The sequence below is a fragment of the Bufo bufo genome, chromosome 3 (assembly GCF_905171765.1).
Source record: "Bufo bufo chromosome 3, aBufBuf1.1, whole genome shotgun sequence".
In the NCBI taxonomy this organism is placed as follows: domain Eukaryota; kingdom Metazoa; phylum Chordata; class Amphibia; order Anura; family Bufonidae; genus Bufo; species Bufo bufo.
In genome coordinates, this window is record NC_053391.1 from 275,242,521 (window position 1) to 275,270,492 (window position 27,972).

At 43.1% G+C, this 27,972-nt stretch overlaps 1 protein-coding gene across 1 annotated transcript in view; it reads right to left on the reverse strand.

Moving 5' to 3' along the window:
- Positions 1 to 27,972, reverse strand: part of KIF21B (kinesin family member 21B) — a 1,425,990-nt gene that overhangs the window by 1,092,742 nt on the left and 305,276 nt on the right. The window contains exon 11 of the mRNA XM_040424150.1: positions 18,038 to 18,214. Coding sequence (XP_040280084.1) covers positions 18,038 to 18,214 — 177 coding nt within the window. The remainder of the gene's footprint in view (positions 1 to 18,037; positions 18,215 to 27,972) is intronic.

A 27,972-nucleotide genomic window follows, 5' to 3' on the forward strand; every position in this document is an offset into this window, starting at 1 on the left:
GGCCTGACACGGATCCCGTGACCAGCCAGGAGCAGGAACCTAACCCTGGAATTTGTGCGCCCTAGAAAGCCCTCGCCTGCCTGATCCCTACACGCATGTTTCGCAGACAAAGATGAGTGAATAGCTCATCAGGGGAAACACGGGAGCTTGGGCTGAAACTGTGCAGAGTACGCTGACAATAGTATCGAATGCGAGCACTGCACAGAGGCAAAGTTTGACCACAGTCCAGATATGGAGATATGCGGCCAGACTAACTGTAGGGTAAATAGGGCAAACTGATACTCAACCCCTCTCCTACTAATACACTCTTGGCGCATGGGCAGATGTAGCCTTAGGTAGCGCTAGAAACCGCCACCTTTTAAAGAGAGAACCGGCCTCAGAAAGAGGCTTGGCCAGGACACTCCTACCTGCCTCAAACGATGCGATGCGCCCACGCATGCGCGGAAGGACGGATCGCATAGGGGAAGGAGGTCACTCGGAGGACGCCTGTGAATGTGATGACGTCACCGCGTCCGATCTCGTTTGTTCGCACGAGATCATACGGCAGTTGCCAGGCAATCGGGACGCTGCTCCCTGACACTGTCGGATGGCGCGGCTCCAGATGTGAGGCTGCGCTATAGGAAATATGACATTAAAGGCAAACACATTAGTAAAAGAATCATGAATGGGGACAGGTATAAGGGAAAAAGGAAAAAGGACAAAACAATATAATAAATCAAGATTAACAAGCTGAAGGTAGTGTAAGCAATATTGCACAACGTGGGGATCGGGGTGGGCTACCTAGATGAAACAGCTATAGTTAAGCTGCTCATTCAGACCGGTGGGTGAGACCGTGCGTAAGGTGTAAATCCAGCGGGATTCTCGCTGGAGTAACACACGATCCCAGTCACCACCGCGGATTGGACGTCCAACCTTCTCGATTCCCATTGCCTTCAGACAGACGGGGTTACCCTGATGACAATCATGGACATGCCTGGATACCACAGTGTCCCTCTTATTGGCAATATTGCCAAGATGCTCACCCAGACGCCTACGCAGTTCACGTCTCGTCTTGCCCACGTACTCCAAACTGCACTCGCAGGTAATCTTATAGATCACACCCTGCGTTTTGCAGTTAATGAAGTCCTTAATTGGGAAAGCTTTTTTCAAGTTGGAACTAGAGAAGGTTTTCCCTGTCTGGACAATACTGCAAGCTACACAGCCACTGCACCTAAAACAGCCTGTGGGCCTACGATCAAGCCAGGTTCCCTGCCTGGGCACAGGTGCAAAGTGGCTGTGTACAAGGAGGTCCTTAAGATTACTACCCCATCTGAAAGTTATTTGGGGGTAGTCGTGTATGATGTCCTTGATGTCCGGGTCCATCATTAAAAATGGCCAATGTTTGCCAGGATCCCCGCATTTATCAGCACAGCCGTCAAAGGTGGCTAGCAGTCGGATCCTCTGGTCCCCAGCTACCTTGGCCTTGGGCACCAGAAGGTCTGACGGGCCGTATCGGCCGCTCTACGATAAGCCTGCTTAAGAACATTATCCGAGTATCCCCTAAGCCCTAAGATCGTTCGCCTTCTTCCTAAAATCTGGCCCCTCGGAGCAGTTGCGCCTCAGGCGCAGGTATTGACCACACGGGATACCCCTCTTGAGGGGGGTAGGGTGACTACTGCTCCAATGTAGGACCAAGTTGATAGAAGTGGGCTTTCTGAAAATGGTTGTTGAAGTTCATCAGTACCCTTTCTAGAGATGGAAATATCAAGGAAAGAGAGACTGTTAGGATCGGACCTCATGTGTGAATCTCAGACCCATGTTGTTATGATTCAACTTAGTGACCAAGCCAGAGAATGATGATTGAGAGTCATTCCAGATGATGAAAATGTCGTCGATATACGGGCCCACAATGCTATAGGCCCGGTACTCGACGACATTTCCTCAGAGAAACATTGGTTGCCTCCCACCAGCCCAGGAGCAGATTGGCATAGGCCGGTGCGCAAGAACAGCCCATCGCCGTTGCCCCTGAGCTGGTGGTAGAGCTTGGTGCCAAAATGAAAAAGTTGTGTGTCAGTAGATACTCAAGAAGTCTCAGCACAAAATCATTGTGCTGAGAAAACTGACAACCTCTCATACTGAGAAAATGGCCCACTGCTTTAAGACCGGCTGTATGGGGGATAGATGAGTATAGCGCCTCAACATCAATACTCCCCAAAATGGCCTGGGGTTCGATGTTCACGCCATCAAGTCTTTTAAGTAGGTCCATAGTGTCCCTGACATAAGATGGCAGGGACACTACAAAGGGCATAAGGACTTTATCTATGTAAATGCCAAGATTTTGACTGATGCAGCCAACCCCCGAAACGATAGGTCTCCCTTTAAGGGGTGTTGTCCCCTTATGGACCTTCGGCAGGCTGTAGAACGTGGCATTCACTGGATGTTTAGGATACAAAAAGTCCAACTCCTCTGCAGAGATCAGTTTTTTTTTGTTTTTGCATCCTGCAGGATGTCCCTAAGTTCTAACAGGTATGAGTCTGTCGGATTGGATAACAGAACTTCATAGCTGTTTTTATCCCGAAGGATCTGCTCACACATACCCCGGTAGTCAGCCGTATCCATGATCACTGTGTTGCCCCCTTATCCGAAGGCTTCACAGTGATCGTGGAAGTCATCTTGAGGGCCGTAATGGCCTCCCATTCCTTCCTGGTGCAGTTATTGCACAGGGGGGTGGGTGCACTTTTTTTAAGGTCTGCTGACACAAGTTGGAGGAATACATGAAGACACGATACGTCACTAGACGGAGGGATCTTGGTGCTTTTATTCCTAAGGGTCGTAAAGGGGCCCGCACGGTTATGCCACCATCCAGTTCCTACAAACTGTGTAGCAACCTTACATCAGGTAAAAGGCTTAAAGGGATCCCTAGTCCTGACACTGTCGCTCATCCGTATGTTTAAAGAATTTGCGCCACCTAAGCTTCTGATAGAGGTGCAGATCTTTGGTCCAAGTGAAAGCGTCAAAGCGACGTGTAGGGACAAAGGATAAACCTTTACTAAGAACGGCCATTTCGATGGTACTCAATTTTCTTTGAGATAAGTTTATTACTTCGGGCCTGTAGGTCCCGAGTCCTCGATCTGTTTCTCAACGGATATGGGATGGCTTGATCTAAAAAACCTTGGGGTTGTCCTCTGCCTCTACCCCCTCTACCCCCTCCCCCTCCTGTATGGATTTTTACGTCTATTTGATGTGCCTGTTGTTCACGTTCACTGTCTGAGAGGTCGGTCTCCGTGGTAGACAAATCAGAGGCCACCTCCCTGACAGTGACCTTGTCTTTGAGAACGGAGTAAGCCTTGTTCTCTTTGAACTCTGCAAGGTCTTTAGTGAACTGCCGATGCTGTGGCATGACCTCAAGAAAGCGATTCACACCAGACATCCCAAGAATATTGATGAACTGAAACAGTTCTGTAAAGAGGAATGGTCAAGAATTACTCCTGACCGTTGTGCACGTCTGATCTGCAACTACAGGAAAAGTTTGGTTGAAGTTATTGCTGCCAAAGGAGGTTCAACCAGTTATTAAATCCAAGGGTTCACATACTTTTTCCACCTGCACTGTGAATGTTACATGGTGTGTTCAATAAAAACATGGTAACATTTAATTCTTTGTGTGTTATTAGTTTAAGCAGACTGTGATTGTCTATTGTTGTGACTAAGGCTACTTTCACACTTGCGTTCGGGGTTCCGCTTGTGAGTTCCATTTGAAGGCTCTCACAAGGTCCCCCGAAACGGATCTGTACAGCCCCAATGCATTCTGAGTGGATGCGGATCCGCTCAGAATGCCTCAGTTTGGCACTGTTTGGCCTGCGTTCCGCTCAGCAGGCGGACACCCGAACGCAGCTTGCAGCATTCGGGTGTCGCCTGGCCGTGCGGAGCCAAACGTATCCGTCCAGACTTACAATGCAAGTCAATGGGGACGGATCCGTTTGACGTTGGACACAATATGGTGCATATGCAAAACCGATCCGTCCCCATTGACTTTCAATGTAAAGTCAGGAGTCCTCGTTAATATACCATCGGATCAGAGTTTTCTCCAATCCGATGGTATATTTTAAACTTGAAGAGTCCCCATCACCATGGGAAGGCCTCTATGTTAGAATATACCATCGGATTTGCGTTAGATCGTGAAACTCAGATCGACAGTATATTCTAAAACAGAGGCCCTTCCCATAGTGGATGGGGACGCTTCAAGTTAGAATATACTGAGAACTGTGTAATAACTGCCCCTATTGCCTGGCAGCACCCGATCTCTTACAGGGGCCTGTGATCCGCACAATTAAACCCCTCAGATGCTGCACTGAGGGGTTAATTGTGCGTATCATAGCCCCCTGTAAAGAGTCAGGTGCTGCCAGGCAACAGGGCCAGACCCCCCTCCCTCCACAGTTTTAAATTCATTGGTGGCCAGTGCGGCCCCCCTCCCCTCCCCAGTATTATATTTATTAGTGGCCAGTTTTAATTAGGGGGGGGAGAGGGGAGGCCGCACTGGCCACCAATGAATATAATACTGGAGAGGGAGGGAGGGGGGCCACACTGGCCACCAATGAATATAATACTGGGAGGGAGGGGGGCACACTGGCCACCAATGAATATAATACTGGGGCGGGAGGGTGGGCCGCACTGGCCACCAATGAATATAATACTGGGGAGGGAGGGAGGCCGCACTGGCCACCAATGAATTTAAAACTGGGGAGGGAGGGGGGTCTGGCCCTGCTGCCTGGCAGCACCTGATCTCTTACAGGGGGCTATGATACGCACAATTAACGGCACCTGAGGGGTTAATTGTGCGTATCATAGCCCCCTGTAAAGAGATCGGGTGCTGCAGGCAACAGGGGGCGGCGTTATGTACACAGTTCTTTTAGTATATTCTAACTTGAAGCGTCCCATCACCATGGGAACGCCTCTGTGTTAGAATATACTGTCGGATCTGAGTTTTCACGAAGTGAAAAATCAGATCTGAAAAAAAACAGTTATGCAGACGGATCCGTTCTGAACGGATACCATCGTTTGCATTATAGGAGCGGATCCGTCTGTGCAGACACCAGACGGATCCGCTCCGAACGCAAGTGTGAAGTAGCCTTAGATGAAGATCAGATCACATTTTATGACCAATTTGTGCAGAAATCCAGATCATTCCAAAGTGTTCACATACCTTTTCTTGCAACTGTATACCACTCACTTCTTTATCTTATTCAAGAATTCAAAATTATTGCCTCACATGTTGGCCCTGAAACTGTTTTTGGGGCCTTGGTACCTCTGGCCTTAGTTAGAGGTACGGACATAAATAGGTCCCACAAAGGGATAAATAGATCCCTAGTTACCTTTTCCAGCAGAGGATTGTTAATACAATGTTCACTTATGTGTGACGTTCTTTCTCTTACCTTGTAGCCCTTCCCCACCCTCCCCCAACTGCAAACCCTGTGATCCAGTGACACCATCTACCTTTCATCGGACAACAACATCGTAGCTGACTCAGGCAACCAGTGGTATGTAAGTACTGCCCCCTCACTACTCTGACACCAAACATGGCTGACATTCATATAGCCACATATAATGTTAGAGGTTTCAAAAATCCCACAAAGAGAAGCCAGATCCTACATTACCTGCACAAAGAAAAAGCTAAGGTGATCTTATTACAAGAAACGCACTTTAAAAATAATAGGATTCCGAACTTGTCTAGATCTTATTATAACCAGTGGTTCCACAGTTCTTCCATACACTCAAATAGGCTCGGTACCAGTATTGGTTTCCATAAACATGTAGACTTTAATATGACTGGAACAAAAACAGACCCTAATGGTCGTTTCGTACTAGTGAAAGGGACTATAAACTATCAAATGTACACATTTGCCAACTTTTATGCTCATAATGTAGCCCAAAAATATGGTTTTGAAAACACTTGGCAACTGTTTGAGGATTCAGGAGAAGGGATAGATTTATAGCCGGTGACTTTAATGTTGCCCTTAACCCACAGTTTGTCACGTCATCAGGAAATCATCGGTTTCTTCAACAAACCCTTAACTGCATAAAAAAACTTATGCACAACAGTAATCTTATAGACGCCATGGAAAGCAAATAAACAAGGTGAGGAAGAATTTTTCCTTCTTCTCCTCCCCTCATAATACATCCATAGATTAGATTACATACTGGTTCCCACGCCTCAAATACATTTATGTACTGAGGCAATATGATTCATTATGATCATGCCCCAGGTGTTTCTCACATGGAAATTAACAATACCACCCCAAAACTTTTATTTGGAGACTAAACGAAACGCTGTTAGACACATACAGGTTAAAGATAAGATAGAGAAGAAACTAAAAGATTATTTCTCTCTGAATGAGTTGAGGCGTTATCCCCAATATAATCTGGGAGGCCCATAAATTCTGTTATCAGAGGTGACTTTATCTCAATTGCCTCTACTATAAACAAAATAAGACGTGCAGTTTAGCGAGCTTTATGACAAAATCTCTAAGTTGGAGTCCGCTCACAAACGTTCCCAAACCAAACATCACTGGATGGAACTTTCATCAACCAGAGATGAGCTTAAGGGACTTATGAATAAACAATAGGCAAAACTATATCTAGGCTCTCAAGCAGATGTTTTTTGCACTTGGCAACAAACCTACAAATTTATGCTGGCTTTAATAAGGCAGCGCAAACGGAAGTCTAGGATATCGGCTATTTCGAACGATAAGAAGGAATTAGTAAAAGATGACGTAGAGTAGCGGAGGCCTTTCATAGCTTCTACTCAGCCCTATATAACATAGATAAGCCTGATCTTGAAATCCTTTGTGAAGGAAAAGCAGAATGACCCAAAGAATTTTTAAGCAAATTAAATCTCCCTACTTTGACCCTTTAACAAGCTACTGACTGTGCACACAATTAAGCCTCTGAAATCTCTGACACAATAGAACAAATGGCTAAAGGTAAATCCCAAGGACCGGATGGCCTCCCTTTGCTATATTATCTCTCATTTAAAGAAACGTTAATGCCCCACTTACTTAACTCCTTCAATGCAGCACTCTCAGGCAAGGCATTTTTACCACAAACTGTTAATGCCCACATCACTCTGATTCCCAAACCACAAAAGGACCCTGGTTTATGTTCCAGCTATAGACCTTTATCATTGCTGAATCTTGACATAAAAATTTATGCAAGGATATTGGCCAATAGAATAAAACCTAACTAATAAAAGATCTTGTGCACCCTGATCAAACAGGATTCATTCCTAGCCGTGAAGGCAAAAACAACCCATATAAGGTCATTAACATTATTGCCTTAGCAAAAAAGACCAGGTCTCCTTTGGTGGTTCTGGGAACAGATGCTGAAAAAGCCTTTGATAGAGTGGCATGGGCCTTTATCAAAAGCACCTTGATTAAGTTAGGCTTTCCCGAACCCTTCATATTGGCTATTTTCTCAATGTATGTCTCCCCTAGCGCAAATATAAATGTAAACAATCTTCTCTCTCTCCCTGTCCAGATAAACAATGGGACGAGGCAAGGATGTCCACTCTCACCAATACTCTTCATCCTCACGATCGAACCTAAGGGGCCTGGTCTGTGGTGGATTGGAGATCAAACAAGTGGCATATGCTGATGACTTATTATTGTCTCCAATCCGCTTCAGGCCTTCCCTGCTATTATTAAGATTTTCACCACATTTGGTTTCATCTCAAACTTCAAAATGAATCTGCCAAAGTCTGTGGCAATGAACATAAATCTCCCATCCAGACTCCTACAAAAGCTCTAAGGAAACTCTCAATTTGAATGGACGCATTCATACATAAAATTCCTGGGAATAAATATCACATCAGACTTATCTAAACTATATGAGACCAATTTCCCCCCTTTGCTAAAATACATACCGGCAATATTAAACTCTTGGTCTCCTTCCTTTATCTCATGGTTGGGTAGGCACAATATATTTAACTCCCTTATAGTTCCTAAGATTACTTACCTACTTCAAGTTCTACCTATAAAACTGCCAAGCAGCTTTTTTAACTCCTTTAGGAAAATTTGTTCCTCCTTTGTTTGGGGGAACAAAAAAACCTAGGATCTCTAATAAGATCCTACTTTTTCCCTTTTTAAAAGGTGGAATTTGTTTCCCTTCAATCAAAAGATATCACAGAGCAGTTCACATCAATAGGATCATTGACTTGCTGAAGTATTCAGAACACAAACTCTGGATCCCATTAGAAGAAAGGTTGATTGGATGCCCAATCAGACCTTTGCTATTATCAGAGTCAGGGAAAGCTCCACATCCAAATAAAGAAGATCCACTCACGTCAACTACTCGGTCGATGTGGAATATCCCGGACATAAGAGGAATTTGTGTGTCTTACCCTTCCCCCCTCATGAATATCAAAGATTGCCTCAGCCTTAACACAGATAGCTTTAACATTCTACCCCCACAAATACGGAACTCCACCCTATCAATAGACAAATTATTAGATAGTGAAGGTACCCTTCTAGACTCTACAACCTTAATAGAGAAATTTCAATTAAACAACCTTAATCAGATACAATTTTCTTGTCTGAAAACTGCCTTATGCCCCATTATAAAAAAGATCAGAGAAAACCCGTCATTAACATGGTTTGAAAGACTAGTTTCACAAACCCTATATCCTACAAAGATTATCTCCATTGTCTCTAAGAACTTATTGCAAATGGAACACCCTTCCTCCCTTTACTTCATAAAGGAATGGGAGAGAGATTTAAACATGAAATTCTCAGAAAAAGAAACGCAAACTATATTGAGCGCACCTAAAACTATTTCTAGGTATGTGTCCATACAAGAAAACGAATACAAAGTCCTCACTAGGTGGTACTTAACCCCAGTGAGATTGAGTTTGATGTATGGCAACACTTCTAACAGATGCTGGAGATGTCTTTCAGAAAGAGGTTCCTTCTTACACATCTGGTGGATGTGCCCCAAAATTAATATATATTGGGAAACTGTTTTTAAACTAATAAGAGATATCATAGACTTAAAAGTGGATCTACTTCCTACTTGCCCAAGGACAGCCCTCCTGTCCCTATTACCTAATCCTTTAGCAAACTCTAAAAGATCCCTCCTGAAAATTCTTCTGGCAGCAGCGAGACTACTAATTGCCTCAAACTGGAAGTCAACCCTGTCTCCGTCAATTTCTCAATGGAGTGGGAAAATTGAAGCTCTAGCCAGACTGGAGGAATTATCCCACTGGGAATCACACTCTCATCATAAGTACACAAAAATATGGACTCCTTGGACAACTAGGAAAGATAACATAACCCATCACCAGCTCAAAGAACTGGATCCCTCTAGACCTCTAATTACTGGATGATATGTATATAAATATCTTTCTGTCTCCACCATCATAGAGCAGACATACACAAAACTTAACCTCAGCAGTACGGCTGGTTGCCTGGTCACTTCAGCTTGACCTCATGTGTCGGCTTCATATGTTCTGGTCTCGAAGATCATGTTTTTTCAGATATAGCGTGTCATGTTTACCCACCCTCCCATCCATCCTCCCCCTCCCCTCATATCCTCCCCCCTCCCCCTCTTCCCCTTCCTCCCACCTTCTTGTTATGTCGGTTTACTTCCACTCACCTCCATTATTTGGAGAATATTAGCCTTAAATTTTTGGTGCTACTTCATTGGTTTTTGGATCGCAAGTTGGTACAATATGCCTGTACTAGGACGGAATGAACAACGTTACTATACTAAGACATCTATAAGAGCTAGTGTTCTGTGCATGTATTGGCTATATTGCGACTTGCTATCATCCTTTCTTTCCCTTAATAGCTCATGAGTACCAGATAGCACGTCTCTGGGTCCGAAAATCAATCGTTCAGTGTACAAATTTGCTTTGTATACCTTGGTACAAATTCGCTTTGTATATCATTGTACAAATTCGCTTTGTATACTATTGTACAAATTTGCTTTGTATACCACTGTACAAATCTGCTTTATCGTATACTTAAACCTCTGTTACAAAATCAATAAAAAGATTTTAAAAAGAAGAACCTAGGCATGCCCCTGCCTAATGCTGAACATTAAAATAATTGTATGTGCAATTACAGGCGTGAAAAAATAACACTGCCTATAGGAAACGCTAAAAACTAGTTTTATTGAAAAATCTACTAAAAACATACAAGGGACAAAGCCCCACAGCAATTGGCAGAATACCCTATCACAGGAAATGGGTGGCACAGAGTGATCCAAATACATGATGGATGCAAATAGAACAATTCCCTGTGTATAATGAGGGCCTAACATATGGGACACCCTAATCAAGTCACCTCCCCTTTTTGGCATACAGAACAACCAGAACAAATAAGTTGTCTGTAGCGCACCCAATATTAAGCTGGTCATTACTAAGATGAAAGCCTAGGGTCCCAACAGTGACTAGGACCCTAATGTGCATGGACCCTGCAATTCTTAATGGGGTAAAGATAGACAGCTGTGCCCACTTTATATATGTGAATATTCTAGTGGGTATGTGTGTGCATGTACTCATTCGCCATATAATGATACGGTATATGGCCACAGTCAGCGGTACCACACATCCACCAGTCCCCCTATTGGGCTCACCAGCTGTACTAGTAACAAAAACTCATAATTGCTAACTGAGCTAAACATGTGCATGTACTAGTTTCCACAATATTCTCCTCTAATTGTTACTTTGCTCTACGGGTTTCAACATGAATGCCATGTATCGTCAGGCATTCATTACATCGTACAGTATAGCATGCCACAGCTGATGGCAGCTCAAGCGCTAGTGTGGCCTCTCCCTAGGGTGGGTAGAAAGCACTACAGGAGCCAATGGGTGGGGGAGGCGGCGTCCAGTATCCACATACACCCCCCTCATCCTCACCTAGCTCTCTGGTGATGTAGGAATTCGTCACTGATGACTGGGAATCCAAAGGCGTTCACATACCTGTAACTTGTATCAGGGGGATCAGTGTTCACAGATGGTAAATGATGCATGATAGAGAAGTAAGGGGAAATAGGCCACATCACTCCAGGGTATGAGCCATGGATAGAAAGTAAAGAGGACTAGTGATGTAATGATGCCTTGCACTGTGATAAGCCGCTTACTAGTCTTTCCCTATTCATCATTAAAAAGGACATGTGAGGTGCCCAGAGCAAAAAGCCTAAGTGGATCAAAATATAAGACTCAGCACATAAAAAATGATGATTTATGAAGCATGTGAACAGATCTGATCATTCAGGCCCCTCGGACGTGTTGTGTCTAACCTGAAAATTCACTGTGCCTCTTTCTGAAGCAGCAATTTATCAAAATTACTGCCCTGTGGTGACTGCCTCACAATGCCCTGAAAGGCAGGTATCTCCCTGATGATGGTCTTTAACATGGCGTGCTATTAGGGTGTCGTTGTCATTATGGACATCATCAAGATGCTCTCCAATACGTTGTCTAAATTCCCACACAGTTTTGATGACATTCTAGAGGCCAAATACACATGTGACAAGGTAGACCAGAACCACTGTCTTACAATAGATAAAGAAGTATAGGTGATAAGTGAATGTTTTTCCAGTGTAATACAATTACTGCACCTAGAATTCCCCACCATCGGGTGAGATAACCAGGTCTGGGGAGCGGTCGTCTGGAATAGACTGTTCAACAGTCTATCTTTTAAATTGTGTCCGTGTTGGTATGTTATTGACGGCGACAATCCAACCAAATGGTCAATATCCCGATCTAGCTCCGATATCTTGATATGGTCTGTCTCACCTCCATTTGAGTGGCATCATATGTGGCAACTATTCTCATTTGATATGTGTCACTCTCTTGAGATTTTGGATTTCGAAGGTGATCACGGTAACTATGTTGGTATGCTCACTTGAGGACATCAAACGGGTATCCCCGTCTCTCAAATCGATGTCTATGGTCTCTTGCCACTATCTTTACAAAAGAGGTTAGTAGTGATTTTACTATCTACCTTCTTAGAGATTATAAGATCCAAGAATGTAATCTGGTGGTCATAAATCTCGGACGTAAAAAATAAACCAACGTCATTATGGTTCAATGCTGAAATAGACCAAGATAATTGATTGTCCCTCTATTTTGATGTCACAGATAGTTTGGAAAAATTCATGCGCAGTGGACGGTGCAAAGTAAAAATTGCAAGTTTTCCACAGATATACCATTTCAATGCTCTGCTGTGCCAAGCTAGTGCCATCTGAGACTCACAACACACAACTTGAATTGACTGGAAGGTTCTACTGGGTATGGAAATGCCATAAACATGGTCATAAGCTGCTGTATGGGCACATGGCAGGGCTCAGAAGGGAAGGAGCACCATTTGGCTTTTCTAGTGTGGATTTTGCTAGAATGGTTTTCGGGTGCTATATCACATTTGGAGAGCCTCTGAGGTGCCTGTACAGTGCAAACCCCCTATAAGTGATTGTAACAGCGGCTGCTGTGTGCCGCTGTTACCCTGCTTACCACCGCGGTCCGGGGCGCCGTGCTCAGCGGTGATCTGTGGCCAGAGCTTTCCATTCACAGCTGCAGCTCTGGGCTCTGATTGTGTAGGTTTTACGGGTTAGATCATGTGACCTCGCTGACCAATCCTACCCCTCATGCGCATATATAAAGTGGCTCAGCCTCCTTCCCAGATGCCTCAAGGTCCTTGTGCTCTGCTTAGGTTCCTGATAACAACTTGTGTTCCTATGTTCCTGACTTGTACCTGTGTTCCTGGATTCTGTTACTCGTCTGATCCCTGCCAGCTTGCATTGACTCTCCTGTTGACGACCCGGATTGCCTGACCTGTATCTGTGCTGCCTGCCCTGACCTTTTGCCTGTCTGACTATGCCTCTGCCTCATCCTACGCCTCTGCCTCATCCTTCGGTTCTGCACTGTTGCTCCTGGTAACTGCTCAGCTTATCTGACTAAACCTGTACTTCTGGTACCTTTCTCAGGTACCTCCTGGTCTGCCTGGACCAGCTGCCTCATGTACCTATCCTCCTCAAGGAAAGTCTATCCCCACCATCAGGGGTATTGTGAAGAATCGAGAGGTTTACTTAGACAACGTCCTTAGAGGAGGTAGAATGAAGGAGAGAGAGTCGGACTTGAGCCCAATGCGCGCCGGCACGGGAAGGAGAAAATCCACTAGGCAATAAAGAAAATCCCAGTGAGCGCCTTTGTCTTCAATCCATATGCTTTTTTATTTTAAAAGTAATATCAGGAAGTATTACTTTACTGAGAGAGTAGTGGATGCATGGAATAGCCTTCCTGCAGAAGTGGCAGCTGCAAATACAGTGGAGGAGTTTAAGCATGCATGGGATAGGCATAAGGCCATCCTTCATATAAGATAGGGCCAGGGGCTATCCATAGTATTTAGTATATTGGGCAGACTAGATGGGCCAAATGGTTCTTATCTGCCGACACATTCTATGTTTCTATGAATACATCAATAGTCAATAATGGAGGCGTTTCAGCCCGTCCAGCCTTCGTCAGCCTGGCTGGACGGGCTGAATCGCGTCCATTAATGACTATTGATGTATTCATAAAATAAAAAACTATATGGATTTAAGACATAGGCACTCGCTGGGATTTTCTTTATTACTTAGAGGAGGTAGGACATGTGGCACAGTGGGTTCACACTCGCTGGTTTGTGACAGTGATCCCATTTTGGAAATTACACCCCTCAAGTTATTTAAAAAGGTGTTGAATGATTATTTTGACATCACAAGTGTTTTCAGAAATTAATGAGCAGGGGACTGTGCAAAATTAAAATTGTAAGTTTTCCATAGATATGGCCCAGTATACTGTGCACGGCTGGTGCCATCTAATACATCCCTCACCCTTTAAATTGTTAAGCAGGTTCTAATGGGTACTAAAATGCCATAAATTTGAACTTAAATGGCTGTTTGGGTACACTGCAGGGTTCAGAAGGTAAAGGCCACCTTTTGACTTTTGCAACACAGATATTGATGGATTGGTTTACAGGTGCCATGTTTTCGTACAGCCTTTGGCATAGCAGTACAGCCATTTTCTGACAACCATACAGTTTTTTTTAATTTTCTCTCAACAGAGCTGGGTTAAAGGGTTTGTCCCGGTCTTTAATATTAAGGACCTAGCATCCGCAAGCACCCCCGCGTTCAGCTGTATGAGGAGATGGCGCACGCAGTGCAGACAGGCCGTCTCTCTTCCTGCTCGGCTGCTGCTTTGCCATAGACAGCAGCGGTAAACGGGAAGAGAGACAGGAGACGGCACATGCACACTGCGCGCGCTGTCTCCTCATACAGATGATCGGCGGGGTGCCAGGTGTCAGACTCCCGCCAATCTGATATTGATGACCTATTCTGAATGATGGACCATGTGATGGGCCATGTGATGAGCGCAGTGACATCATCAAAGGTCCTTTACCCAGGTCCTGAAGAAAGAAGAAGAGTGGATGGGGTGAGTTAAATTTGTTTATTTTTTAACCTCTCAATCCCTAATTTACTTTTCCCTTATAACCATGTAATAAGGGCAAATAACAATGATCGGGTCCCCATCCCGATCGTCACTTAGCAACCGTGCGTGAAAATCGCACCGCATCCGCACTTGCGATTTTCACGCAGCCCCATTCACTTCTATGGGGCCTGCGTTGCCTGAAAAACGCACAATATAGAGCATGCTTTGATTTTCACGCAACGCACAAGTGATGCGTGAAAATCACCGCTCATGTGCACAGCCCCATAAGAAATGAATGGGTCCGGATTCAGTGCGGGTGCAATGGGTTCACCTCACGCAATGCACCCGCGCAGAAAACTCGCCCATGTGAAAGAGGCCTTAGGGTTAAACATATTTTTAAAGACTTTTTGAATATGTCACGTTTAATTTTCCATGTCAATACCTATTTATAAACATTAAATCCTGCAGTTTTTGCACTGGCCACTAAGCCTAACTATATATGCCACTTCTTGGTCTGTAAAGCTCACTTTACTGCAGTTATCTGCTTATCATTACAGGCAGGATTGGAATGACAGATGGCACCTATATACAGATAAGACAGGATCCGCCATTCACAATAGGTGATTTGCAAAGCTTCTCTACTCCTTGCTTGTAAAATGACTTTTGTAAAGGTCACAGAGAATGCCTAGAAAACACATAGAAGTCAATTGAATCCCCTTCCTGTCCACTGTGTCTATGGCCTATGATGGTTGAGTCAAACCTTTATTATTATCTCTGTAAGTGTCCACAAATTCACATTATTTCATGAGTTCACAAGTAAATACTTGACCAGCTTATTCCGTTTTGATTCTACATGGGCTATTCTGGGTATGCTCTACAAGGTTGACAAAAAGGATTTCTGCCTACTGCACATGGCTGATACGAGTGGGAAGAGATATATTCTGCAGATGTGGAATCACCAGGAATAATCTATGAGGTGTAAGCCTCTACTTTGATTATACCTTGAAAAGCTATCCTTTTTAATGAAATGGACTTGGTAGGGGTGGCACAACAGTAGGGAAAATACACGTAAGGCCTTCTCCCAACTCTGTGGTAGTTTTATTCCTCTTCTTCAAAACTGAGTTAGACAGACATTGCATTCTTACTTTCAGGTTACTTTTTGGCATCAGGAACAAGTCTTGGTGGGTACCCCAACAGATGCTTAACTTTTGGAAGAATGGGAAAGAAGATTTGGTGGTTTCTTAGTTAGGACTAAGACCTTTTCTTTTTTTCTACATATGTTGTTTATATATGGAAAGTGGAAATTTGGAGATGATAGGACTTGACTTTCTTGACTATATTTCTTCAAAATTTATCTATTGGACTTTAAGTGTATGAAAGAAGATCTAGACAGAGATCCTACAATTTCACCATCCCAAAAGCAATTCCTGTTAGAAGGCCTTGAACTCATCTTGACCAACAACTATTTTAAATACGGAGAGCAAGTTTACCACCAGGACAGCAAAGGGCAGCAAGGTAGCGCCACCCTATGCTCACCTATTAATGGGACTCTTTCAGGAAACATACATCTACAATAAGACTATATACATGCACAACATTATCCTCTACAGAAGGTACATCAATGACTTGTTCTTCATCTGGCCAGGTGACACACATTCCATTGTTCAATTCCATAACTTGCTCAACAACACCGATCAGGGCATCCAACTCACACTGAAAGACAGCCCTACTCAGGTTGATTTTTTTATATCAATATTACTCACAATAAACAGTCTTTCATCATGTCCACCTATTTAAAAAAAAGTCAATAGTGATAGATATCTACACTTCACCAGTCACCACCACAAAAAATAGCTTACCAACATCCCATTCAGCCAATTTAAAAGGATCAAGAATAACACACAAACAAGTAAGTATACTGGAAAAGAAACGCTTCAAGGAAAAAGAGTATCCCAAGAACCTTGTGGTAGAAGTGTACAAAAAATCCAGTGTAATACCACAAACTCAGTGAGTTCTCACTAACAAGGATACCATGTCAGAAGGAAAAGACCGTAAGAGGAGCTTTATTACTACTTAATCCTCCGCACACATCGGAATCAAGGACATTCTCCTCAAACAGTGGACTATTCTACTCTGGGATCCTGTCTTGAGTAGAACACTCCTGGCCAGACCTTCCATCGTCTTTAGGTGGGCAACGACTAAAAAGTCTGGCAGCGCTGAGCAGACTGAGACAACTCACCTCAACCCCAAGTCAGGGTCCTCTCGGGAGGGAAGGTGTTTTCCGCTGTGGGACACCATGCCTTTGCTGCCAGTCCATTACGCATGGAACAGTCAACTTCCAGTCTAGCACCACAGGAGAAACATTTCGGATCAAGCACCAACTCACATGAAAAACAGATTTTGTAATCTATCTGATAGAATGCAATTGCAAAATGCGGTATGTTAGTCGCATAACACAAGAATTACACAGATTTATCATAAAGAAAAAGTTCCTACTACAGAGTTTGAGCAGAGACTAGACTCTGAAACAAGAAGGCAACCATGATCCAACAAAAATTTGAATCACGCCCATTGAACATGTCCCAAAAAAATACTTATAACAGGTTTGTAGTCCTCAGAAGAAGGTAGGTCTTCTGGATTTATAATTTACATACTGTAAACCTAGAGGGCTTCAACTAAGTGATTGAAACTATTTTATAAACAATACTGAGAAAATAAGATACTTTTACAAAACTGTTACATTAAAGTAACTGCCACTGTCCTCTTGTTTCTAGCCTCTGGCACCATCAAGTGGCCAGTTCAAGAATATTCCCCCTATACCTGTTTGGGCGCCAATTTAAAACAGACAATGCCACATATTCTGTAATCCTTACTGTAAGGCCGATACAGCCCTGAAATGTGGCATTTGCATGATTAAAGGAATTTTCAATATACTTACCTGTGTACTCTCTTTTTTCTTCTTGCATCTGGGCATCCCGCCCGGCCAGAGACAGAACTCCAGTATAGAACATCTGTTGACCTCTGATCAGTGATTTGTATGTGGATTCACATCCCCATCCCCCCACTGTGTGCCTGCAAACCGGCCCTGGAATGCATATAGAGGACTTCTGAATGCATGAACAAAATGGAGAAGACTCCATCTCTATGCTTTCTATGGCCGCTTTGTGTGTGCACAGTAGAGAAACAGGGATGAATATTCCAATACAAATTACTGATCCGAGGTTAGCAGCAGGTGTTCTATACAGGTACAGTGGTCCCTCAAGTTACAATATTAATTAGTTCCAGGTCAACCATTGTATGTTGAAACCACTATAAGTTGAGTCATCAGTTCCAAAGCCCCAAAATGTTATCCAAGATAAGATAAAATGAAGATTTATGAAAAATAACCAGATAACCAAGATATATAAAACAAGTCCTTACATATAACAATAAGGAATAGCTGATAACTAGCTGATAACTAGCAACTAATACAACTATTAAAAGGAGTTCTACAGGACTAAAGTATTTTTTACCTACAGTACATATCTTTATAGCATTTATTTGTTGACATAACATAGTACATGGCAGCTTAGATGAAAATGGCAAGGCTGTGCTATATTTTACCTTCCTTTCTTCATTAAACTCTGCACTTCCTCCTTTGCTCTCCGCACAACATCATTAACTTTAGCCTCAAATGAAGGTGTAGGGGGTGTAGGTCCAGCATGTGCTGAGCGTAGGTTTGCCCTTGATAGACTGCGCCGGAGAGATTCATTCATGGCTTCACTCTCTACCAAACGAGTCCTGTATACAAAAGAATATTATCAATAGATATGTGGTTTTTATAATACTCATTTAGATCGGTTCACACTGTTTATTAGCATTCTGCTGAGACTGCTATCAGGGTATATGTTTGAATAGGGTATTCAAATGTATACCACAGAGAATACATTCACTTCAGTGAAACAGAGTCCAAATTAATAATAATTGAGGTCTATTTGACTAGTTTACATAGTTTACATTTCATTTCAGTTTTTTTGATGGACATAATAGCATGGTAGACTAGGTCATCCGTTTGTCTCATTCACATGAATGTGCCAGTCACAGTGTAAGTGTGTATAAACGTAAAAGATAAAAGAAAAAATTGGAGTGGATATGTGGAGAGGGGGATTGGGACAGGGAGAGGAGAATAGGAGGGGTGAAGCGCCAGAGGAGAACTCGAAACTAGCGTCAAATTACCAGCTTGTGATAGGCTGGCCACAGTGCAAGGCAGCTGCCCACTTAAAAAGAAACAAAGCGCAGGAACATGGACAGTGTGCCGTACGCAAGAGAATACATAACAATATAGTGGGGCGCCAATTACACGTGACCGGTATTACAAGGGTGGCAGTATAGAAATATATGTATATATAGCAGTATACAGATTATCTACAACAGCTGAAATGGCAGGTCTATTGGTACTGTGTTGGAGCTATATAAAAAACATGCCATAACTTAGATGGAATAATGTTATTAAAATGAGAAATAAGTTAAGTCAAGGGACTTACTTCACCAGGGAGGAGGATGAACAGGATAAACTCAAGACACCTGTCCTCCTTACCTCCCTCGCCGAGGTCGCCTGTAAGATGGATACACACCCCGTCCTCGTGATGAAAGGAAACTTGAGGGCTTCAAACCAAGGATGCTTGTTTATTCCAATAAAAAGCTCAACGCGTTTCGGGGATTGCAACTAAGTCCCCTTTATCAAGAGCATAAGTATAAATATAAGCATAACATAACACTGAAAAAACTCACGGTTAAATAGGGAGAATGCATATCATTCGTTTGGTTGGTTCCATGTGGCATCTCATTGTGGGCAGTAACTTCCTGGTCACATAACCTCCAGGGCCGGAACAGGAAGTATGTTGGTGGGGGACTGTAACTAAATGTTATTAAGTGGCAGGGATTCACTAGCTGTATTTTTTAATCTTTAATCACATAATGTTTTGCCCTAGGGAAATGAATCAGCCTGAGGTCTACAACCTCTGACTGTAGTCCTAGGCCCCCGATTTCGCTGTGCGTTCCACTGTGGAACGCACCCATAATTTGCCTGCTGGGTAATATACTTTACATTGATGCGCTCCAGCCTGGATCGCACAACAGCCGGTCCACTTCCTGTATGGCCGACTATCACATGATGCGCTCCAAGCTGGAACGCACCGCCCCAGCTTCCTGTCAGGAGGAGCGGCCACCGTCCTCTGGATATGCGATGCGTTCCAGCCTGGAGCGCACAACATCGGCTTCCTGCAGAGGGGAGTGGCTATAATTCTTTGACCAAGCGATGCGCTCCAGACAAGAGCGCACCGCTGCCTACAGGGAGGGGAAAGTCGATTAAGGCACTACATGTTAGAACATAAGGGAATAAATAACTAAAATTAAATATTATGGGAGGTTTTCCTTATGTTCTAACATGTAGTGCCTTCATCGACTTTCCCCTCCCTGTAGGGAGCGCATCGCTTGGTCAAAGAATTATAGCCACTCCCCTCTGCAGGAAGCCGATGTTGTGCGCTCCAGGCTGGAACGCATCGCATTCCAGCCTGGAAGGAAAGGCTGGTGCAATGACTAACAATATTGCTCTTTTTCTGGACTCATTCCTCTGAACTGTCCTGGAACGAATATGCTCTCATTGCTACCTTCTGGGAAGGCATTAATAGCAAAATCAACGATGGGCTTGCAGGAAGAAAGATTCCATCTGCTTTGGTTGCCTTAGTGAGAGAAGTCTCATGCTAGAGCACCAAAGCCCTGGGTGTCCACCTCATGTGTCTGCTGATTCTGAACCCATGCAGGTGAACCATATTAGGCTGTCATTTGAGGAATAACGGCACCGTCTCTCTGCTGGTCTTTGCCTATACTGTGGTGGTTTTGGCCATCGTGTCCACAACTGTCCTAAGAAGTCGGGAAACTCCAGTGCCTAGGGTCATTAGTAGAGGTAATCCTAGGCAAAGAGAACTCCTCTGTCCTACTGTCGTTTGGTGATGCTAGACTCTCCGTAACAAACTCCATTCACTCTGGCTCAGCAAGAAACTGCCTGTATCAGGCCTGTTCGATTATTAAAGAATCTGCTGGTGGTGACATGGGTCAATGGCAAAGCCCTATCCGAATTTGTGTTATCTGTCACCGACCCTCTGGATCTTCAAGTTAGAATTCTACATTCTGAGAATATTTCCATGTATGTACTTCTGGAACTGTCTCACCTTGTCCTGTTGGGGTTGCCCTGGCTCTGGGTCCATGAACCTGTTCTGGATTGGAAACCAGGAGAGATAATCCTCTGAGGACAGTTGTGCCAGAGCAAGTGCCTGACCTCTGTACAGCCTAAAGTTTGCTCCCAACCACCTGCAAATTTAGAAAGTCTACCTACTGCATACCATCGTTTTGCAGATGTCTTCAATAAAAAAAAAAGCAGAGACTCTTCCTCCTCATGATCCATACGATTGCTCCATTGATCTGTTGATCTGGATCTACTCCTGGTGGTAGCGTGTATCCCCTCTCACCCGCAAAATCTCAATAGATGGTTGACTACTGTACATCAAGGAGACACTGGAAAGGGAGTTCATTCGCAAGTCCATATCTTCGGCTGGGGATGGCTTATTTTTTGTAAAAAACAAAGATGGGTCTCTACATCCTTGCATTGATTATCGTGCACTAAACATCACTGCTAAAAATAAATACCCTTTGTCTTTGATTTCTGAACTTTTTGATAAATTTAAGGGTGCCAGTATATTCTCTAAATTGGACCTCGTGGAGCCTACAATTTAATCCGAAACCGTGAAGGCGACGAGTGGAAAACGGCCTTCAATACTCGTGCTGGACATTAGGAGTGCCTAGTTATGCCATTTGGTCTGTGCAATGCCCCTGCAGTTTTTCAGAAATTTGTACATTTTCAGAGACTTATTATATACATGTGTGGTCGTATAACTGCTATACTTGATTGTCCCAGAATCAATGGACTAAAAGCTATCCAGAGATTCATTGGTTTTGCTAATTATTACCGCAGTTTGTTTATAACTTTCCTCTCTGACGCTCCTCTCTCTGCCCTCACCAAAAAAGGTGTCGATGCTAAAAAAATGGACTCCTCAAGCTGAAAATGCCTCTGCATCTATTCTCATAGTCCTGATGTCAATACACAATTTTTCTTGGAGGTAAATGCATCCTCCACCAGTGCTAGCGCAGTGCTTTCTCAAAAAAATTCTTCTGCCAAGTTATTACCACGTGGCTTCTTTTCCAAGTCTTTTTCTGCTGCTGGAAGGAAACTATTCAATCGGAGGAAGAAAGAGAAGAATATTTATTAGGATGAGCTCTTCATCCCGTAATTATGTCTATCACTGACCATAAAAATTTTACTTATATTCAGACTGCTCAGAGGCTCAATCCCAGACAAGCTTGATGGTCAACTTTCTTTGCACACTAACTTTCAGCTCTTCATTTCCGTTCTGCTGGTAATAACATTAATGGGGATGCTCTTTCTGACATTGAGGACAATCCACAACACATATAATGATCTTTCCAGATGCATTTCGGTGGCCCTGTCAAACTGTCTGAAGTATCCAAGGGTAAGATTTTTGTTCCTGAAGCCTAACATATTAAAATCCTTCAATGGGGACATGCCTCCAAGACTGCCGGTCATCCTGGAATTTAGGGAAATTAATTGCTCGTCATTATTGGTGGATCCTTCATTAACAAATGTGGGCAAAAATAAATCTTCGAAGTTAAAACTAGCGATCTCCTTCTTCCTCTGTCTGTACCTGAAGTCCCTTGGCAACATATAGGAATAGACTTTATCCCAGATCTTCCACCCTCTAAAGGTCGCATGGTCATCTGGGTGGTAATTATAAAAAACAAATTAAAAAAACAAAACAAAACGAGGATGACAGGCAAATTTATAAAGATTAGGCAGAGAGAGGCCAAACAAGTTATAAGAGATTCTAAAGCACAGGCAGAAGAGAAATTAACTCAGTTGAATTGATTAGGCAGTGGCTAAGGGACAGACAACAGAGGGTTGTAGTCAATGGAGTTTTTTCAGACCATGGTCTTGTTACCAGTGGGGTACCTCAGGGATCTGTTCTGGACCCATATTGTTTCATATCTTAATCAAAGAAATTGCAGAACGGCCTCGAGTGGAAGGTATGTCATTTTTGCTGATGACACAAGATTGTAACAGGGGTAGATGTTCCTGGAGGCATACACCCGGAATGCGAAAAGGATTTAGGAAAACTAGAGGAATGGGTCAAAAATCTGGCAACTAATATTTAATGTTGATAAGTGCAAGATTAATGCACCTGGGGCGTAAAAACAGAAGAGCAGAAATAAAATCAGTGATACAGTCCTAACCTCAGTATCAGAGGAAAGGATTTAGGGGTCATGATTTCAGAAGACTTAAAGGTAGGGCAGACAATGTCATAGAGCAGCAGGAAATGCTAGCAGAATGCTTGGGTGTATAGAAAGAGCATTACAAGTAGAAAGAGGGAGGTGCTTATGCCGCTCTACAGAGCACTAGTGAGACCTCATTTGGAGTATTTGTGCGCAGAGTACTGGAGACCATATCTCCAGAAGGATATTGATACTTTGGAGAGAGTACAGAGAAGAGCTACTAAAGTAGTACATGGATTGCTGGATAAAACTTACCTGGAAAGATTAAAAGGACCTTAACATGTATAGCTTGGAAGAAAGACGAGACAGAGGGGATATGATAGAAACTTTTAAATACATAAAGGGAATCAACAAGGTAAAAGAGGAGAAAATATTTAAAAAAAGAAAAACTGCTACAAGATGACATCGTTTTAAATTAGAGGGGCAAAGGTTTTAAAAGTAATATCAGGAAGTATTACTTTACTGAGAGAGTAGTGGATGCATGGAATAGCCTTCCTGCAGAAGTGGTAGCTGCAATACAGTGAAGGAGTTTAAGCATGCATGGGATAGGCATAAGGCCATCCTTCATATAAGATAGGGCCAAGGGCTATTCATAGTATTCAGTATATTGGGCAGACTAGATGGGCCAAATGGTTCTTATCTGCCGACACATTCTATGTTTCTATGTGGTAGTTGACCGTTTCTCTAAAATGGCACATTTTGTAACTTTACCAGGGTCAACCTTCTGCTCTGCATCTGGCTGAACTGTTCCTGCTCCATATCTTCAGATTAAATGGATTTTTCCTCCACAATCATTTCTGATGGGTGTACAATTCACTTCTCGTTTTTTGGAGAGCATTATGCAAGTACTGGATGTCACAGAAGATTTTTCTTCAGCCTATCATCCTCAGTCTAATGGACAAGTGGAGTGAGTCAATCAAATCCACACTGGATTTTGGTGGATTCTTCCATCTTAAAATTTGTTCCTCGCTTCCTAGGACCTTTTCCTGTCATATAGAAGATTAACCCTGTGTGCCACAAACTCAAACTGTAAGCATCTCTTCGCATTCCTATCTCTTTTCATGTTTCATTGTTCAAGCCTGCTGTATTTAACAGATTCTGTAAAAGTCCCTCCAGTCACCACAAATGATGGATACGAGATCAAGGACATTCTGAAAAAAAAAATCATCAAACATTTTATTAGTTGACTGGAAAGGTACGGTCCTGAAGAGAGATCATGGGTTTTGTCAGGTCTATTGGTTAATATTACGTATATAAATGGAGTATATAAATGTTAAAAAGTATAAATCTGAAGGTGTCGGCCCTTTAAAGAGTAATGAGGGGGGAGTCGCAGAGAGCGACGAGGAGAAAGCAAAGCTGTTAAATATTTTTTTTCTCTAATGTATTCACTGAGGAAAATAACTGTCAGATGACATGCAGAATGTAAAAATAAATTCCTCATTAAAAGTGTCCTGTCTGACCCAGGAAGAAGTACATCAGCGACTTAAAAATATTAAAATAGACGAATCGCCAGGATCGGATGGCATACACCCCCGTATCCTAAGGGAATTAAGTAATGTCATAGCCAGGACCCTATTTCTGATATTTGCGGACTCTATACTGACAGGGAATGTCCCACAGGGATTGGCGCATGGCAAATGTGGTGCCAATATTCAAAAAGGGTCCAAAAACAGAGCCTGGAAACTATAGGCCCGGTAAGTTGTTTTTTTTTTTTTTTTTTTTTAAAGTATTTTATTTTGCTCTTAAGAAAATATACAGTGTAACAAAACACCAACAGTGGTGCAAATCAGTACCATACACAAAGGCATATAAATATATATTGTACAGGAAGGATTGGGGATACGACAGTTACAGTCCATTAATTGAGAAACTCAGTGCATATATGTTGTATACCAAGGCGTATGGAGTAGAATCCAAATAATTACAGGACAGAAATAATGCTGACCTAATTAAAGGGACAAAATAAAGTATGGCAGATCGCTCACTGGTAGCAAGATCCCTAACACCAATTTGTATGGGGTGTATGCAAGGTCTAGTGAAGAGAGAATAACCATCCTTATAACCTCTAGTCATTAAGCCAATTTTGTCATATTTTGAATTATTAGCGGAACTTACAAGGCAGGGCCCAAGGTGTAGAAAAGGGTGGTGCGGATTAAGTTAGTGCTGGAGAAATCTATATTTTGTCCAAGGGGCCCACTTTCTCAAAAATATTGGGTGTGATCGTGATTCCCAAGAGGCCATCTCCTCAAAACGGTGTATTTGATCTACCTTGAGCTTCCATTGCTCCACTGAAGTTAGGCTAGTTTTGTAGCCAGTATTTGGGTTACCAAGAGACGCGCCGCTAGCAAGAGCTGCTTGAAAAGGAAGGTGGGGGGCAGAGATGTTTTGTCATTGAAAAAAGAGGAGCATTGCCCTATAGGGGGAAGTAGCAAGAATTTGAGGATCATATTTGGTTGCTAATCTGAAAGATTTCTGTCCACCATTTGTTGATAAGAGGACACAACCACCAGATATGGAGGAAAGTACCCTTCTCTTTTTGACATCTCCAGCAATCGATAGAGGTAGGTCTAGTGTAACGTGAGGACTTAATTGGGGGAATATACCATTGCAAAAGAATTTTGTATCCATTCTCTTGGGCCCTAACACATCTAGATGACTTGTGTGGAATATCAAATAGTGTGGGTAAATTTGGAGAGGGAGATCTATACCAGTTTCTAATTCCCAAGGAGCGGATGAAAGCCGGTTTAATAACTAACGGAGGAGATCTTAATTTGTTATAAATAAAAGAGATAGGTTTTTTGGGGGAAACACCGGGGCTGACTATTAGGCTTCAACCATGTAAGGGGACGAAGGAGCTCTCCACGTCATGTTATTTTTATGGACAAAGATTTAATGAGTGGAATGAGGTTAAAGTCACATGGTTGTGGATTTAGAAGGGTTTTGATGGTTTCGTTCGAAGGTATTAAGCCTTGGGGGTCTAGGAGAAGGAAATTGGCATAGAGGAAGATCTAATTGTTTTAGAAGAGGTGTTCTAGGCCCGCTGGAAAATGAACCGAGGATGTCACTAGTTGTAACAAGGGGAGATGGGAAGGGAAATAGAGCAGTGGGAGTGATTCCACCATTTCCAAGCTTCTACTGTAGCTTTGATAATTGGGAAGGATTGCAGATTGATTGGGGGGGGGGGGGGGGGTGTGATAGCCCAGACATAGGGCTCGAGTTGGCATAACCAATAATACTTTGTTCTATGGCCACCCAGGATATGCTATCAGTGTTCCTCAACCAGTCGATGATTCTAGACATGAGGATGGTCTTCCCATAGAGTTCAGGGTCTGGGAGCCCAATCCCACCTGTCATACGCGAACAGGACAAGAATCAGTAGGAGACGTCTCGCTCTTTCCTGCCATTCCATATGAAAGTTCTAAATCTCTGTTTTAGGGAGGTGTAATAGGACTTTGGAATGGGAATTGGGGGAGAACCTTGTTGGAGGTAAGTGAGACGGGGAATAATAAGAGTCGAGAGGATGTTTTCCTTCCAAACCATGATAGGGTTGGGGCTACTGATTTAGTGATTTTATCAAGAGCTAAGAATAAGGCGGTTTTTTAATGGGGACATAGTTGAGTGTGAATAAATCTGAAATGGTAGGGCTAAGTTTTACTCCGAGGTAGGTGATAGTTGGGGAAGACCAATAAAGGGGAATTTTTCATTAAAGAGAGTTTAAGTTGTGGTGATATTCCTGTGCTAATGATGGTGGATTTGCTCTCATTAATCTTAAAGTCAGAAACTGCACTGTAATTCTTTAAATGCTCCTGAATTATGGGGAGGGAAGTTCTAGGGTTGGATGTCATTATCATAAAACGTCATCGGCGAATGCCGCAATCTATGGCTCCTGCCCCATATGAATAAACCTTTGATCTCGGTGTCTGCTCTAAGCTTGGATAGGAGGGGTTCTATAGCCAAGATGAATAACAGGGCGGATAGGGGACAGCCTTGGGCGAGTTCTCGTTTTGAATTAGGAAGGGAGAGGATATAGGTCACCATTGACCATAACTCGGGCTGTAGCCTGGTTATACATAGCAAATACAGCCTTGATATATGGATCAGAGCAGGCCAAAGGACTTTAGGACATGGCTTAGATAATTCCAGATTTATGCGGCTCAATGCTTTTTCAGCGTCAGTGCTGAGGAGTACAAGAGGAGTGGAGGTATGTCTAGCATAACAGAGTGCATTGATCCATATGTACCAGAAGAGGGAGAAGGACTGCCAAACGATTCGCCAGTAGTTTAGCAAGGATTTTAAGGTCAATATTCAAAAGAGATATGGGCCTGTAATTTGCACACAGCTTAGAGTCCTTCCCCTCTTTAGGAATCAAGGCTATATGAGCAGACGTCATATCCCTAGATAAAGGGATACCTTGCAAGGACTAATTGCACACCGCCAGTAGATGTGGCAAAAGTTGTTTTTTGAAGGTTTTCTAATAGGATGCGGGGAGTCCGTCTGGGCCCGGGCTTTTTTCCTGAGGCATTTGGGCCAAGGCTATGGATATTTCATCCGTAGTAAATGGAGCTTCGAGCGATTGTTTTTGGCCCACTGATAAAGTCGGGCAGGATGTTGATTTCAGGAACGTGTCTACTAGCGAAGAATGAGATGTTGGGGGTAGGGGGGAAGGGAGATTGTATAATGCTTCATAGAAGTCTCTAAATTGTTTGGCAATCGTAAATGAGGCAAAGACTGGGTCACCATTTGGGGAAGACAATTGATGAATGTAGTTGTCTGCTCTTCTAGTTTTTATTCTGTTCATGAGGAATTTGGTGGCTTTATCCCCATGTGCGAAGAACTTAAATTGAGAGTTGAGATAGTATTTAGCCGAATTGTTGTGTAATAGAGCTTTTAATTCAGCTCTTGCTTTGGAGAGCTCTTGAAGTTGGGTTTCAGAGAGGGTACGCTTATGGACAGATTCCAACTTGTTTATCTTGGAGAGGAGGTTACTAATGTTGTTTTCTCAAATTTTTTTTAAGTGCGAACCTAAGCTAATGAACTCACCCCTAATAAAGGGTTTGTGTGCGTCCCAAATGGTTTGGGGCGAGAGCTCTGGTAGGGAATTTAAGTATTCTTCCAGTAGTTGAAGGCAATTTTTCTTTATAGAGTCTGGGTTTCCA